This window comes from Dermatophagoides farinae, chromosome 9 (assembly GCF_024713945.1).
Source record: "Dermatophagoides farinae isolate YC_2012a chromosome 9, ASM2471394v1, whole genome shotgun sequence".
Taxonomy (NCBI): domain Eukaryota; kingdom Metazoa; phylum Arthropoda; class Arachnida; order Sarcoptiformes; family Pyroglyphidae; genus Dermatophagoides; species Dermatophagoides farinae.
The window spans coordinates 382,419-396,543 of NC_134685.1; the positions used below are offsets into that span (position 1 = coordinate 382,419).

The following is a 14,125-nucleotide window of genomic DNA, read 5'->3' on the forward strand; positions in this document are numbered from 1 at the left end:
CCCTAGAATTTTTTTTTTTTGGCATTCGAATGTTTGTTGTTATAATCAGCAGGTGATCAACACTTCCTTTCACTGTGTGTCTGTGTTTATCGACGTATTTGCTATGACCTTATGTTTTTTTTGTGGATAATGGATAAAGGAAATGAAAATTTGGATTTTTACGACAATCTATATTTTTAAATATGTTGGCCAAAAAAAAAAAAAAAAAATGAAGAATGATAATGTCATCTCTTTGGATTTCATTCCATCTGTTGATAAAGTAAATATACAGTATTTAAATGTTTTTTCCCATCACCACCACCAATTTTATTTTGATTTATCTCTTTCATATATTTGTTCCCTTGCTCCCAATTTCCAGACTATTGTGTGTCTGCTTGATGTGTATACGTGACATTTTTATGACATATTGGTAATGATCACGATGTGACGGACTGGCTGATCTATAACAATATATATTTATTGTTATTATGGTCATTCATCATTAATCTCATCAATTGACAAGTGATAATAGCTATGGAAGAAGAAAACCTTTTATTATCCTTTACATCACCAACATCATCATTATCACATCAATAAGAAACATCGACTGGTGGTGGTAAACCCCAATCATTTATATGCACACAAAAAAAAAATTTATGATCATAGTGACAATGGAATGAAAACGACAATGATGAGTATTTTTTTTTTTAAAGAAAATTTGTTTTCCTCAAAAAAAAATGAATCCATTTAAATTTTCCAGCAAAACCTCTCACTAACACACACATTTTACATCAACAACCATATCCGATGTGGATAATTTATTTGATTCGTCGGTCATTGAATAATGTTCATTTATTCAAATCATGTGTTTGTGTATGCGTGTTGATTAAAACTTGTCAATCATAATCATCATCAGTATATATTGTTTTGATGACTGGCTTATAAACATCATCATCATTATAGTCATCATAAGATTAAAAATAATAAAATAAACAATCAACAAACGAAACAATAAAGAAAAAAAATTCAAAATCAATCCGATAAACAAATCAATTGATGAAAAAATGAATGAATCGATTATAACCAATTTGATGATGATTATTATTACATTATTATGTTCATTGTTCTTATTGTCAACAACAACGAATGCATCTACCATCAATACTGCTGCTTTTGCATCTATTAGACATGGTCATAAACGACAACAATTCAAACAACAATTTTCATATCCGTATGTAAAACGTGAAAATATTTATTATGAAAGATTCGGAGTTTGGGTAAGTTAGAAAATACTTTATGTTTTATATATAAATGATTAATTTCAATATATATGTTGTAATGATATTCAATTTACAAATAAAAAAAAAATCAAATATCAAGATACGAGATCCATATCGTTGGCTTGAAGATTCAAAAAGTACGGAAACAGCAACGTTTGTTCGTGAACAAAATGCCATAACTTCGAAATATATTCATTCAAATGTTAATTATGAATCAATCAAAGAAAAGTATGTGTTTGTGTGTGTGTAACGAATGAATTTTTAATTAATTTGCTTGTTTTTTCTTCCATATTTGTTTTGAATAGATTCAAACAATTATACAATTATACAAGTTATGGTATTCCAACAAAACATGGTGATAAATATTTTGTTGCCATACGAGAACCAGAACAAAATCAAGCCATTATTTATAGCCTCAATTCATTGAAAGATGAACCGAACATATTTTTAAATCCAAATGATTTATCATCCGATGGTACGATAGCATTGAAATTTACAGCATTTTCAAGAAATGGAAAATATTGTGCATATGGCATATCGAAAGGTGGTTCAGATTGGACCACTGTACGTGTGAAAAATGTCGATACATTAAATGATTTAGAGGATGATGTTCTCAATAAAATTAAATTCTCCAATATTGCATGGACAATTAATAATGATGGATTTTTCTATGCTGTAAGTTTGTTTTAATGTAATTAACCTTAACAATAATCATTTCATTTTATCCAAAACTTGTATAGTATTATGATAAATATAATGGTGATGGTGAAGGGACCGACACTGATATACCAGAATATCAAAAACTTTATTATCATCGTTTAAATACAAAACAAACGAATGATATTGAAATATATGGATTTCCTGAACATCCCAAGTGGTTAGTGTAAGTGGAAATAAATTGTTTGTTTTTTTTTACTGCAATTCACACATCATTATCACTAATTTTACTAGAGGATCGATAATAATGAGTGAAGATGGCAATAATATACATCTGTTTCCCACGGAAGGAACATCAAATTCACCATGGTTATATGCACATATCGATCCAATGGCTATAAATGGATCATCGATATCATTTGAATGGATTGTTACCGAACAAGAAATTGATTCAGAATATCATTATGTTGGTGATAATGAAAATTGTACATATGTACGCACGAATTATAAGGCAAAAAATTTCCGTCTAGTTTGCATTAATTTAAACAATCCATCAAGGGTAAATTTTAACTTTATGGCTAATGTTTTCATCCGATTGATTGATTGTTTTCATCATAATAATAAATTATATAGGATAATTGGCGTGACATAATAGCCGAATCATCAGAGGCAGTCTTATCTGATGCATTCATAGCTGATCATGATAAAATTGTAGCCACCTATATGATTAGTGTACAGAATAAATTGAAAGTGCATCAATTATCGGATGGAAAATTTCTATACGATATTGAAACAGAAATCGGTTCAATTATGACTGCTGGTGGTAAAATGCAAAGCCCGGAATTTTTTTTCCGTTATTCAACATTTTTATCGCCCGGTATAATTTATCATTATGATTTATCCAATAATACAAAAGAGGTTTGTTTGTTTTAAAAATCTTTAAAATGAAATGATAATGAATAACATTTAATAATTTCGTGATCTGTCTAGGTGTATAAAAAATCAATAATTGCTGGTTTGGATACATCCGATTATAATACTGAACAAATTTTCTACAATAGTAAAGACGGAACTAGTGTTCCAATGTTTATTGTTAAAAGAAAGGTATAATGATGATGATGATGATAATCAATTGATTAACAATTCAATTGTTTTGTTTACTTATCTTTTCACAGAATATTACATTGAATGGCCAAAATCCAACATGGCTTTATGCATATGGTGGTTTTAACATTAATATTCAACCGGAATACAATCCAATGGCCATGTTTTTTGTTAAATATTTAAATGGTATTTATGCATCGGCCAATATACGTGGTGGTGGTGAATTCGGTGATGATTGGCATAAACAAGGAATGCTTTTGAATAAACAAAATGTATTTGATGATTTTGCTGCTGCCGGTGAATGGTTAATTGGAAATAATTATACATCAAGAAATTATTTAACTATAAATGGTCGATCAAATGGTGGATTATTAGCCGCTACTTCAGCCAATCAACATCCTGAAATTTTTGGCTCATCAATCGCTGAAGTCGGGTATGTGTTGTTTAATTTATTAACATGATGAAGTGATCATTCAATTAACAAAAAAAAAAAAAAATTTTTTCTTTACTTAACAGTGTATTGGATATGCTTAAATTTCCATTATTTACGATTGGTTATGCATGGGTTGAAGAATATGGTGATGTAATAAAAAACAGTACACATTTTAATTATGTACTACAATATTCTCCATTGCATAATATACGTCGTAATCTTGAACAATATCCAAATATGTTAGTGGTTACAGCCGATCACGATGATCGTGTTGTTCCGGCACATTCATTTAAATTCATATCTCAATTACAATATCGTTTGGGTAGAAAATTGCCCGATACACCATTAATGATTCGAATTGATTCAAATTCTGGACATGGTGCTGGAAAACCTGTATCCAAATGGGTATGTCAAGTTTTTCTGATGATGATAATTTGATAATTTTTTTTCTCTCTCACCTTGTATTTATAGATTGAAGAATATACGGACAAAATTTGTTTCTTATTAAATTCTACGCCATATAAATATAATGAAGCTGACCAATAATTCATCATCATCAAAAACAAAACAAAAAAAAACATTTTATCAATTTATCAATCTATTTTGTTTTATTATTCAAATTTACATCATTATTTCGTTATCTCTACACACATGTTTCTGTTTTGTTTGACAACATTCAAAATTTTCAACAAAATTATCAAAATTGACACATTTTTTTAAACAAAATATTTATACAAAACACACACATACAAAAACAATTCTTAAGAATCTATCCATCTTCTAATTAATTATTATGCAAATTTAATTACATCATTCTCTTGTATATAGGAAAAAAAAGAAGAAGAAATGATGATGATGATGATGAATTTTTTTTCCACAATTTATCTACACCCATTATAATAATAATAATAAAATGAAGATGGGAATACATTGATTGCTCAACATTCATCATCATCATCATCAAGCATGTCTATGTTTGTATTGTGTGTGTGTTTGTTTATTCAAAAACAACAACAACAACAATGATTGGATTGGATGATGAGAAATTTTCGGCGAAAACAAAAAAAAAAAAAAATTTTGTCATGATTTTTCATCATTTTTTTTACTTGTCTTTTGAAAACAATAGCGAAAACAATGATAATTTTTTTTTCTTTCTTGATCACTGACTAAAATTGAATGAATCAATTGTCGATCATCGAGCATATACAACAAGTTTTTTTTCTGTTTGCTTGTATAACGAATTCATCATGAACTTGGCATATTTATCATCATAATTTCTTTTTTTTTCATTCAATTTTTTTTCAATTCTAAACGAGAAGAAAAAAAAATAATGAAATTTTCATAAAATCTCAACATGTGGATTTATGTGGCTGCCAATTGACAGTTGACATCATCATCATCATCATCATCACCGATGTGATCACCGTCGTCGATGATGATCCATGATGGACAGGGCAAACATATGGAAAAAAAATCAAAAAACCAAAGTTTGGAACAACGACCACAAAAAGAGTTCCAGAAACATAAAGACACAAAGAGTCGATTCTCTTACATTCACACACAACAATGATGTCGATGATGATGAACGAGAAGAGAAATTATCATCGAAAAAAAGATCATCCTCTCTTCTCAACCACAACAACACGACAAAGTCGAGAAAAAGTCAATTTTTTTTCTTGCTTACATTTTAGCGCCGAATTTTTATTTTGAATTTTCATTTTTTCCCATTTTTTTTCCAATGATTTTCATCCCAGCCAAAAAAAAACGTTCGATTTTTTTTTTGTTTCATTCGTTCCGTGAGAAGATCATCAGTTTCGTTTTGTATTTTTCGAATGAAACAATCGAAGAAAAAAAAAATCATTCGACCGTTCATAAGTCTGTTGTTTATGTGTTTTGTGTTTGTTTGTTTGTTTTTCCTATTTTCATTTCAACATTCATATCAGGCATCATGTTGATTGATCCGTTGAAATCATAGTCATCAATGACATGATCGACACGTAATAATCATCATCATCATTATTTGAAGAACAAAGAAAAAAAAAACATTGATCACCAATCATTTATCAGACAATGATGAAAGAAACGAAAAAATGATAATGATGATGATGATGTTTATTTGTAATAAGTGATTATCTGTGGCAGTTTGTTGTTGTTACCTTGTCATGGATTATGGGTTATCATCATTGGATGTGTGTGTGCCAAATGAATAAACTGCTGTGATTTAAAAATATTTTTTTTTAATTCCAAATTCAGTTTGTGGTATTGAAATTCAATTTTGAATAAATAATCAAAACAACAACAGCAACAAGTTGACAAATTCAAGTTTTTTTTGAGAACATATCATCATCATAGTCATCGTTTATTTAATTTTTTTTTTTTTGGCCAAAAATCATCATATACAATCTAAACATTGAGAAAAATAGATGACATGACATTCATAACCTCGACCGCAGTAAAAATGTAAGTATTTTGTTGTTGTTGTTATCATGACAATCATAATCATTGTAAAGTGTGTGTGGTCATCATCATCATCATCATCATTATTATTAAAATTGACATTATCAAAATCTTCTCTGTTTGTTTGTGTCTCGGTTCATGGTTCTTCAAATTTGAATTAGTTTGTGTGTGTGTGTGTGTTAAAAGTTTTTGAAAATTTGTTTATTGTTCCAACAGAAGAAGAAAAAACAGATTGGCCAATCGAATCATATATTTTTTTTCATATGGAATCTGTAGTTTTCATAAAAGAAAAAGATAAATCCATAATAATGATCATCATTATTATCATCATCATCATCATCGACATACATACATTCAATGATTTTGTTTGCCATCAACAAATTTGTCATCGGTGATGTTGATGTTTTAAAAAGTCATTATTATAAAAGGGTGATCTCTTTACAACAACAACAACAACAACAAGCACTTGAATAAATATATATAGTCTATTTTGAAGATTTAGGTCGATGTGTTTTTCTCATATGCAGTAAAAGGAAATTTTTAATTTTTTTTTTTCAAAAAAAAGATTTCATTGAACAAGAAAAAAAACGTTTTCATTTTTGATCATCCATATTTTTTTTGTATCTGTTCAATATTACCATGTTTAAGAAAAAATAACCATTGTGTTATATATTTGGGATAAATCAAAAAAAAAGAAATGTTTCGAAATGTTTGATTCGATTTGATTTTCAATATTGATCATTACTATATCCACATCATAGTGATCACTCTACTAATACATCATCAGTAGTTTGATTTTTTTTTTTTTTTTTGATTTCTATTTCGACATCCGATAATAGTTGATTTTGAAATCATAATTTTTTCAATTTTGTTTTGTTTGATTTCAATTTGATTTTAAATTTGTCATCATGTGATGATCAAATGATGATTTTATATGACCTTTGTTTATCAAAAAAAAATTGATTGCTGAAATTTTCAATTTTAGCAATTTTCAATCATTTCAAAAATGGAATGTCATTTATTGAAAGAAAAATACTGCCACGGCTGTGACGTACTTTGTGAACGTGGTGAGCAAGGTGAAGGTGAAAACGGATGGTGTGCTTTGCTTTGTGTTTTTTTTGTTCTCAATCACTCAGTGAAAGGATTACGATCGATTGAAGAAAAAAAAGACAAAAAAAAGTATCGACCTTTTAATATTGTATCAATGACCAACCAACGAATGTATTTGCACCTGAACTTGCACTTGTTGTTTGGATTTCGTATCAATGTCTTGAAAAATGAAACAAGAAAAAAAACGTTCGATTTTTTTTTTGATCTAGATATCTGTGATCAGTCACTGCTGTTGTTGATGTTTGATATAACCTAAAGCAAATGGAGAAAATTTAATGAAAAACAATATTTTATTATCGGATACGAGAAATATAGACGAAATTTTTGATTTGATTGACCATTCAAAATTGACATTAAATTTATTCATTCATTTGACGATGGTCAATAACAACATTTTGAACATGATGAAAATTATGACGTTGAAACGTGAAAATATTAACCGTTTGAATTAACATCATCAAGGAAGTATTAAATTTAATTGCAACAGTGATTAATGTGATTAAATTTCGGGTAAAAATTTACGAAATTAATATCAGAAGATCCATCAGACATCATTCAATTGATATAGGATTTTTGAGTTTCAATTGAATGAAATTTTTTTTTCATCCACTTCGAATGAAGCAAGTCAATTTTTTCACTTTTTTCTAAATTATTTTTTTTCTTTTCAAAAAACTTTTTGCAGGCGTTTTCCATATCAATCAGGTATCACGTTCAGGATGCGATCATTATCATCGACAATGACGGCGACAATCATGAAGATAACGGTATCCACAATCATGATAATCATCTTATTATTCATTATAGGAATTGTTAAAAGTCATAAAACATTACCATCATCAATGATGACATATAATCAACGACGAATATCATCAATACCATATAATAATTTTAATCAGATGAATAATTATCCAATTAAACAGAATTTTATGCCAAATTCCAATCAGGTTAACAACGATAACAATAACGACAATTATTATCATCAAAGCCAATCGAATTCGAATCAAATTGATAATCAAAATCATCATAATTCTAATCAGATAAATAATAATCAACATCAGCATCATTCGAATTATGATCAACAAAGATGGCGCCCCATTCCACCAGCACAACAACAGCAACAAGATTTATTTGATCGAAAATTTTCAAAAATGCGTTCAAATCCATTTGAAAAATATCTTAATAATAATAATCAAATAACAATGAAAAGATGGCCATCATCACCAACGTCATCGATAACAAAATCACCATTTGCTTGGGCAGAACAACAACGACAACAATCATCATCATTATATGAAAATGATAATAATAATCGACAAGTTGTACACCAGCAACAACATGATACAAGTTCAACAGCATCTGATAATAATTATGTAATGAATGGTGAAAATAATAACGATAATGATAATTATTTAGCCAATTCAAATGAATGTGCTTTAATATTGAAACGTTTCGATACAAATGATCAGACACCACCATCATCATATGGTGGTCTATCATTCAAAGCAATGATGGAAGCATTACGTGGAGGTTCCAAGTAAGTTCCCGTTAAACAATTTTTAGAAACAAAATTCATTAAGCATTTTGCAAAACATAATGGTGATATTAGCACCACCATTATTATAGAACAGTCCTCATTATTGCGTGTGAAAAATTTTTTTTAATTTCTAATTTTTCAATTTACATTTGTTTGTTTACACACACATATATACAGAGAGTTTAACGATGAAGAAGCACAAAATCAAATTTGTATCACTTATGATGATGTAAATGGTGCTGTGGAAAAAGCAATGCGAATACGACGATATGTACGGCCGAATAATATTGATAATTTGGAACCACCGCCTGAACAGATTGCTGAAACAGCTGAAGTTATACAGGAAGCAACGAAAATATTGGCATATAGGTGGGATATTTTTTTTGTCTGTTGATTCACATTTTATTGTCAACTTTGTTGTTGTTTTTTCCTTATTCATTAGATTCGAATTATCATATGATGAGATATTGAATGCATTACCATTGATCGATATGTCACGTACAATATTTTGGCCACATTGTCCTGGACATGTTAAACCAATTAATTGTCGTATGGAACGTTTCCGTTCATATACTGGTCATTGTAATAATTTAGAAAATCCATCATGGGGTGCTGCTAATACAGCTTTCGTACGTTATCTACCACCTGTTTATTCTAATGGTAATGATGATTATTTGGAAAAAAATGCTAATTTCTTACCTTCTCTTTTTCCAAGGTATCGATGGTTATCGTAAATCAGTAATGAAAGGACGTAAATTACCACATCCACGATTAGTCACACGTATGGTACATGCAGATTTTGATCATCCATCAACAGATATGACTATTTTGGTAATGTCTTGGGGACAATTTCTCGATCATGATCTTGCATTAGCTATGCCACCAAGATGTAAGTGTTTTTTTTATACCTGCTTCAGATATATCGAATTAATCTTTTTCTGGTTTTGGATTAGTTTTCATTGATGGTCATGAAGTTGAAGTTGATTGTTGCCGGCTACCACCTGGACAACCACCACATGAATTATGCGAACCAGTACAAATACCACCAAAGGATCCTGTATATGGACCAATGGGACGCAAATGTCATGATTTCAAACGATCCATTGCTGGTCATCGTCCAAATTGTGCATTAGGACCACGTGTACATGTCAATATTTTAACATCACCAATTGATGCGAATTTTGTTTATGGATCAACACGTGCCGCTGCCGAACGTTTACGAACATTTCGTGGTGGTCTTATGCGTACATGGAATATATTCGATAAAGAACGTATGAAACCTTTATTACCAGCCGAAGACAAGAATCCCGATCTTGAATGTATAAATCGTCCAAGGAATCTATTCTGTTTCATTGCTGGTGATATTCGTGTAAATGAACAGATACATTTAACTGTATTACATACACTTTATGTTCGTGATCATAATCGTATGGCCATTGAATTGGGACGTATTAATCCACACTGGGATGATGAACGTATCTACCAGGAAACACGTCATATAATGGCTGCTACTGTTCAGCATATTGCATTCAATGAATGGCTGCCTATCGTTATTGGTGATACTATGATGAATCGACATAATCTTAAACTAGTTGAAGATGGTGGCTATTATAATGGTTATGATCCTCGATCACATACATCACCATCACAAGCATTTACCACATCAGCATTTCGTTTTGGTCATACATTCATTCAAGGAAAAGTAATGCGTTTTGATAATAACCATAAAATGGTTGGACAACATAGCTTAAGAAATCTATTACGACGGCCATATATTGTATATCGACCTGGTATGATTGATGAATTAGCTATGGGTCTAGTGGATACACCTGCTCAAAATTATGATTCATTCATTACCAAAGAAGTATCTGGACATCTATTTCAAGAAGAGGATGATTTTGCTGGTATGGATCTGCCAATGTTGAATTTATTACGTGCACGTGAACAAGGTGTAGCTGGTTATAATTTTTATCGTGAATGGTGTGGTCTTAAACGTGCTGAATCATTTGAAGACCTTATTCCGATGGTTGGTAATCGAACGGCACAATTATATAGCGAACTCTATGCTCATCCTGATGATATTGATTTATGGAGTGGTGGTGTTTCAGAAGTTCCAATGCCCGATGCATTAGTTGGGCCCACATTCGCCTGTATTATTGCTCGGAATTTTGCTAACATTCGTAACGGTGATAGATTTTGGTATGAAAATCCAGGTATGCCATCATCATTTACACCTGGTCAATTACAAGAGATAAAAAAATCAAGTCAAGCACGAATAATTTGTGCTAATGGTGATAATATAACCACCATTCAACGATGGGCATTACGACGACCACATGAAATCTTGTAAGAATAACAATTGCAATTTAAATTTTAAAAAAGTTATAAAATTTCGTTTGTTTTTTTAGCAATCCACGTTTACGATGTAATGAAATTCCTGACCTCGATCTTAATTATTGGCGTGAAAATCCCAATAATGGCCAATGGATGATGAATGGTTAATCATCATTGCTTAACACACAAACAAAAAAAATAGTTTTACATCTGAACTTACTTGTTTTTTTTTTGTTATCATGCGGGAAACGTGTATGTGTTCGTTTATTTATTTTTCTTCTTGCCAATCGTTGTTTTTTTTGCTGTCGAATTTGACTGTATTATCAAATTTTTGTAAATATAGTTCTCTAATAATGAAATGAAATGAAATTTTTGTTGTTCAAGTTAATAAATTTTTTCTCCTGATTAATTTTAAAAATGGTTTTTGGAACAAGTGCTGCCATCTATTGATAAAAAAAATTGCAAGCAGAAAATAATCGATCAACGATCTTTTTCAATCTAATTTTTTTTTACAAATTGCAAAATGGTCCCTTTTCCAACAAACGGTGGATATTCTCAAAAACATCATCATATTAAGCACAGATATACATACGTTTTTTCCAAATTTTTTTTTTGACATCAAAAATCATGCATTTGCCATTCTAATGCGATAGATATGAAAATTGTCGTTGATGTTTTAAAAATTAGACAAAACCGAAATTGGTGGATGAAAAATCAATGATGTCATTTCAATCAGCATGGTTTTTTGAATGATGATGACAGCTACGTTTTGCCATATGACAATAGAACAAAAACAATAAAAATCATCATTGAGCAAAAGTAATAAAATAGTAAAAATGAGAAAAAAATTATTAGATTACAAATAAATCACCAAAATGATTAGAAAAATCATACCTTTTAACAGTTTTGTTGAAGGTTTTATTCTGTCTGAAGCTAATTTTTTTTAAAATTAATATTTTCAAAAATGAAAAATAATCATAAATTCAAATTTTCTTTTTCAATGCCATCAAACACAAACACACACACACACAAGCAATAGGCAATACAATCGATTGTTAATGTTCATCACTGATTTCAAATAATCAAAGAAATACAATTTGTTTGTTTTCGATAGACGATGAGATTATTATGTTGATTAGAAAATAAAAATATGGAAAAAAGGGAAAATGGTTGATATCTTCATGATAAAAAAAAACGTTATCAGACCTGAAAATAGTTCTCTCGAAGTCATCATCAATGAAAAGAATTATTTTCAGCATTTGATTTCTAAAAAAAATCGTAATCAATCAAAAAAAAAAAAAAAAAAAATATTTTCATTGTCAAGATCAAGGTTTGTTTATTTTTAATTCGATCCGAATATTTTTTGAATACACTCTCTTTTTTTCTATTTCTATTTTGAATACAGAAAAAAAAAACGAAATGTTTTCTACTTGTACAAACAAATGTTTGCTGCAAACATTTGGTAACAACATATATAAATAGTGGTAATTAATGGTGGTAATTTCATAGAATCAAATTGGTTCGACGTGTTGTTGTATTTGAAGATAATGTTGATGAACAAAACGATAAAAATTCTACAAATCGTCATAGTCTATTGTGACTTTTTGTTGGCCGAACAACAACACATTGATGATGATGATGATCAACATTTGATAATGCCAAATGAATCATCATCATCATCATCATCATATCAGACGCATACGATGATAATTAATCCACGTAATAATTGTACGATTCCATGTGAACGTGAACGTTTCGATATTGGTAAAGATTGTGTCGATGCTGGTGATCGTTGTCAATGTGTGGCACATTGTTGTTGGGCATTCGATTGTCGTCAATGGCCCGTGTTTGCACAATGTCGTAAAAAATGTAAAATTCGTGATTGGAGCCGTTTTGGACAATCATCATCACATCATCTATCAATCGATTGTAATTATTTTCCGTGTTATGAACATTATCTTATATCATGGGATATACGTAATGTAAACCAAACACGACAAATTAATTGTATAAAACATTGTTGTTATGCATTTAATTGTAAAAAATTTTCTGGTTATTGTCGAGAATTATGTTTACAGAAATGAATTAATTGATCATATCATTATATTTTCTCCAAAATCATAATTCTCTGACATAAATGTCATGTAAAAATGAAAAATAATCTATTGGTCGGTTCATTTCTACTTATTTGAAATGAACCAGAAATAACCTAACCTTACCTAACCTTTTTTCGTTTAATGAATTTTAAAGATTTATCAATGACAAACTCCAGGGCCATCTGAGGATTTTCGATTATATCGGGAACCATTCGTGTATATATCGTGACTTTTAGCACTATTTTCTAAAGTAACAAAAAAAAGATTTGTTAAAATTAGAGTTCACTCTAGATCACATATCCACACAATTTTAAAAGTGAAATAAAGGCGACTAATTTTTTTGGTGATAATTTCTGCATTCAATCTGCCCATATCGATATGATCATCACACACACACCATATGATGGTTGTGAATAAATTGATATGGGAAAAGGTTTTCGATGCAAAATACCAACCAAATAATTTAATCGTGACTTACCATTTAAATACCGTCGATATTATCAGACACAAGTCAGTAATTGGCCATTGTATTTGGAACAAAAAAAAACTCACTGATTCAGCTTGAATGAATGCAAATGGAATGAATCTAAATTTCAAAAAAATAATAAATTAGTAACATTCAAAAAGTTAGATTTGTTTAAAAAAATAAAATTCAACAATCAGAGAGCTGGGGTTATCTACATGATATATACATCGTTCAGCAAAGGAACATGAACATTTTTCCATCATTTAAAAAATTCATACGAAAAAAACGAATAAATTCGACATTCGATACATACTTTTGTTGTGATTCCATGATATGAATCCATTTATATGGCTACTGTAAAGACATGAAAAATAAAATGCTCAGTTAGTTTGCCAAATATAAAATCAAAATATTGAATTTGAAAAATTTCAGAAAAAAAATTGTCATCAATCAGCATTCTGACGGCAATTCCTATCAATAGATTGGTTCATCATGTAGTGGTTTTAAAAAATATTTTTTCTAATGAAAAAAAATCAAACTCACCTCGACGAACGACTAGCCACAATCAAAGTTGAATAGGAAATGATTTGCACGTGGTTTTTTTTCGAATCTTCTTTCGACTCGTGTCTAATTCTATCCAACAGTGGCTATGTGAATAAAAATAGTCGAATACTA

The 14,125-nt window shown here is 29.8% G+C and overlaps 3 protein-coding genes and 1 long non-coding RNA gene across 13 annotated transcripts; 3 read left to right on the forward strand and 1 right to left on the reverse strand.

Moving 5' to 3' along the window:
* The first annotated feature begins 27 nt into the window (after positions 1 to 27).
* LOC124497880 (prolyl endopeptidase) lies at positions 28 to 4,381 on the forward strand. The gene is made up of 11 exons (XM_075734017.1): positions 28 to 259; positions 359 to 1,256; positions 1,360 to 1,487; positions 1,565 to 1,934; positions 2,000 to 2,142; positions 2,211 to 2,475; positions 2,550 to 2,834; positions 2,907 to 3,020; positions 3,092 to 3,453; positions 3,537 to 3,858; positions 3,925 to 4,381. The coding sequence occupies exons 2-11, from the start codon at positions 1,044 to 1,046 to the stop codon at positions 3,997 to 3,999; spliced, it is 2,277 nt and encodes a 758-aa protein (XP_075590132.1). The 5' UTR covers positions 28 to 259; positions 359 to 1,043; the 3' UTR covers positions 4,000 to 4,381.
* Positions 4,382 to 4,476: 95 nt separating this feature from the next.
* Positions 4,477 to 11,252, forward strand: LOC124497877 (peroxidase). 5 transcript variants are annotated; one of them, XM_075734015.1, is made up of 8 exons: positions 4,558 to 5,648; positions 5,707 to 5,913; positions 7,703 to 8,554; positions 8,732 to 8,923; positions 8,997 to 9,214; positions 9,270 to 9,443; positions 9,508 to 10,900; positions 10,963 to 11,252. In XM_075734015.1, the coding sequence occupies exons 2-8, from the start codon at positions 5,882 to 5,884 to the stop codon at positions 11,054 to 11,056; spliced, it is 2,955 nt and encodes a 984-aa protein (XP_075590130.1). In that variant the 5' UTR covers positions 4,558 to 5,648; positions 5,707 to 5,881; the 3' UTR covers positions 11,057 to 11,252. The 5 variants fall into 5 exon arrangements, with proteins under 5 accessions (XP_046917513.2, XP_075590130.1, XP_075590129.1 ...); XM_047061557.2 differs by having other exon boundaries at positions 4,477 to 5,913; XM_075734014.1 differs by lacking the exons at positions 4,558 to 5,648; positions 5,707 to 5,913 and adding an exon at positions 6,174 to 6,301.
* LOC124497892 (uncharacterized) lies at positions 8,658 to 14,080 on the reverse strand. 6 transcript variants are annotated; one of them, XR_012832416.1, is made up of 10 exons: positions 13,994 to 14,079; positions 13,764 to 13,804; positions 13,463 to 13,570; positions 13,103 to 13,229; positions 12,095 to 12,154; positions 11,783 to 11,956; positions 11,481 to 11,650; positions 11,109 to 11,235; positions 9,254 to 10,788; positions 8,658 to 9,199 (listed from the first exon to the last, which is right to left on the reverse strand). It is a non-coding gene; the product is annotated as an uncharacterized LOC124497892 (long non-coding RNA). The 6 variants fall into 6 exon arrangements; XR_012832415.1 differs by having other exon boundaries at positions 8,658 to 9,208; XR_012832413.1 differs by having other exon boundaries at positions 8,658 to 9,208; positions 9,254 to 11,235; positions 13,113 to 13,229; positions 13,994 to 14,080.
* LOC124497891 (uncharacterized) lies at positions 12,201 to 13,107 on the forward strand. The gene has a single exon (XM_047061575.2). It carries the CDS (start codon positions 12,436 to 12,438, stop codon positions 12,970 to 12,972), a length of 537 nt encoding a protein of 178 aa, XP_046917531.2. The 5' UTR covers positions 12,201 to 12,435; the 3' UTR covers positions 12,973 to 13,107.
* Positions 14,081 to 14,125: the final 45 nt, after the last annotated feature.

What these genes read in the sequence shown, in the direction of transcription:
- LOC124497880 (XM_075734017.1), top strand. Translation starts at nt 1,044, where the DNA reads ATGAATGAATCGATTATAACCAATTTGATGATGATTATTATTACATTA. An exon ending in TCATCAATCGCTGAAGTCGG is followed by an intron (nt 3,454 to 3,536) that starts GTATGTGTTGTT and finishes TTTACTTAACAG; the next exon opens with TGTATTGGATATGCTTAAAT. An exon ending in GAAAACCTGTATCCAAATGG is followed by an intron (nt 3,859 to 3,924) that starts GTATGTCAAGTT and finishes TTGTATTTATAG; the next exon opens with ATTGAAGAATATACGGACAA.
- LOC124497877 (XM_075734014.1), top strand. Translation starts at nt 6,174, where the DNA reads ATGGAATCTGTAGTTTTCATAAAAGAAAAAGATAAATCCATAATAATG. An exon ending in ACCACCTGTTTATTCTAATG is followed by an intron (nt 9,215 to 9,269) that starts GTAATGATGATT and finishes TCTTTTTCCAAG; the next exon opens with GTATCGATGGTTATCGTAAA. An exon ending in ATTAGCTATGCCACCAAGAT is followed by an intron (nt 9,444 to 9,507) that starts GTAAGTGTTTTT and finishes GTTTTGGATTAG; the next exon opens with TTTTCATTGATGGTCATGAA.
- LOC124497891 (XM_047061575.2), top strand. Translation starts at nt 12,436, where the DNA reads ATGTTGATGAACAAAACGATAAAAATTCTACAAATCGTCATAGTCTAT.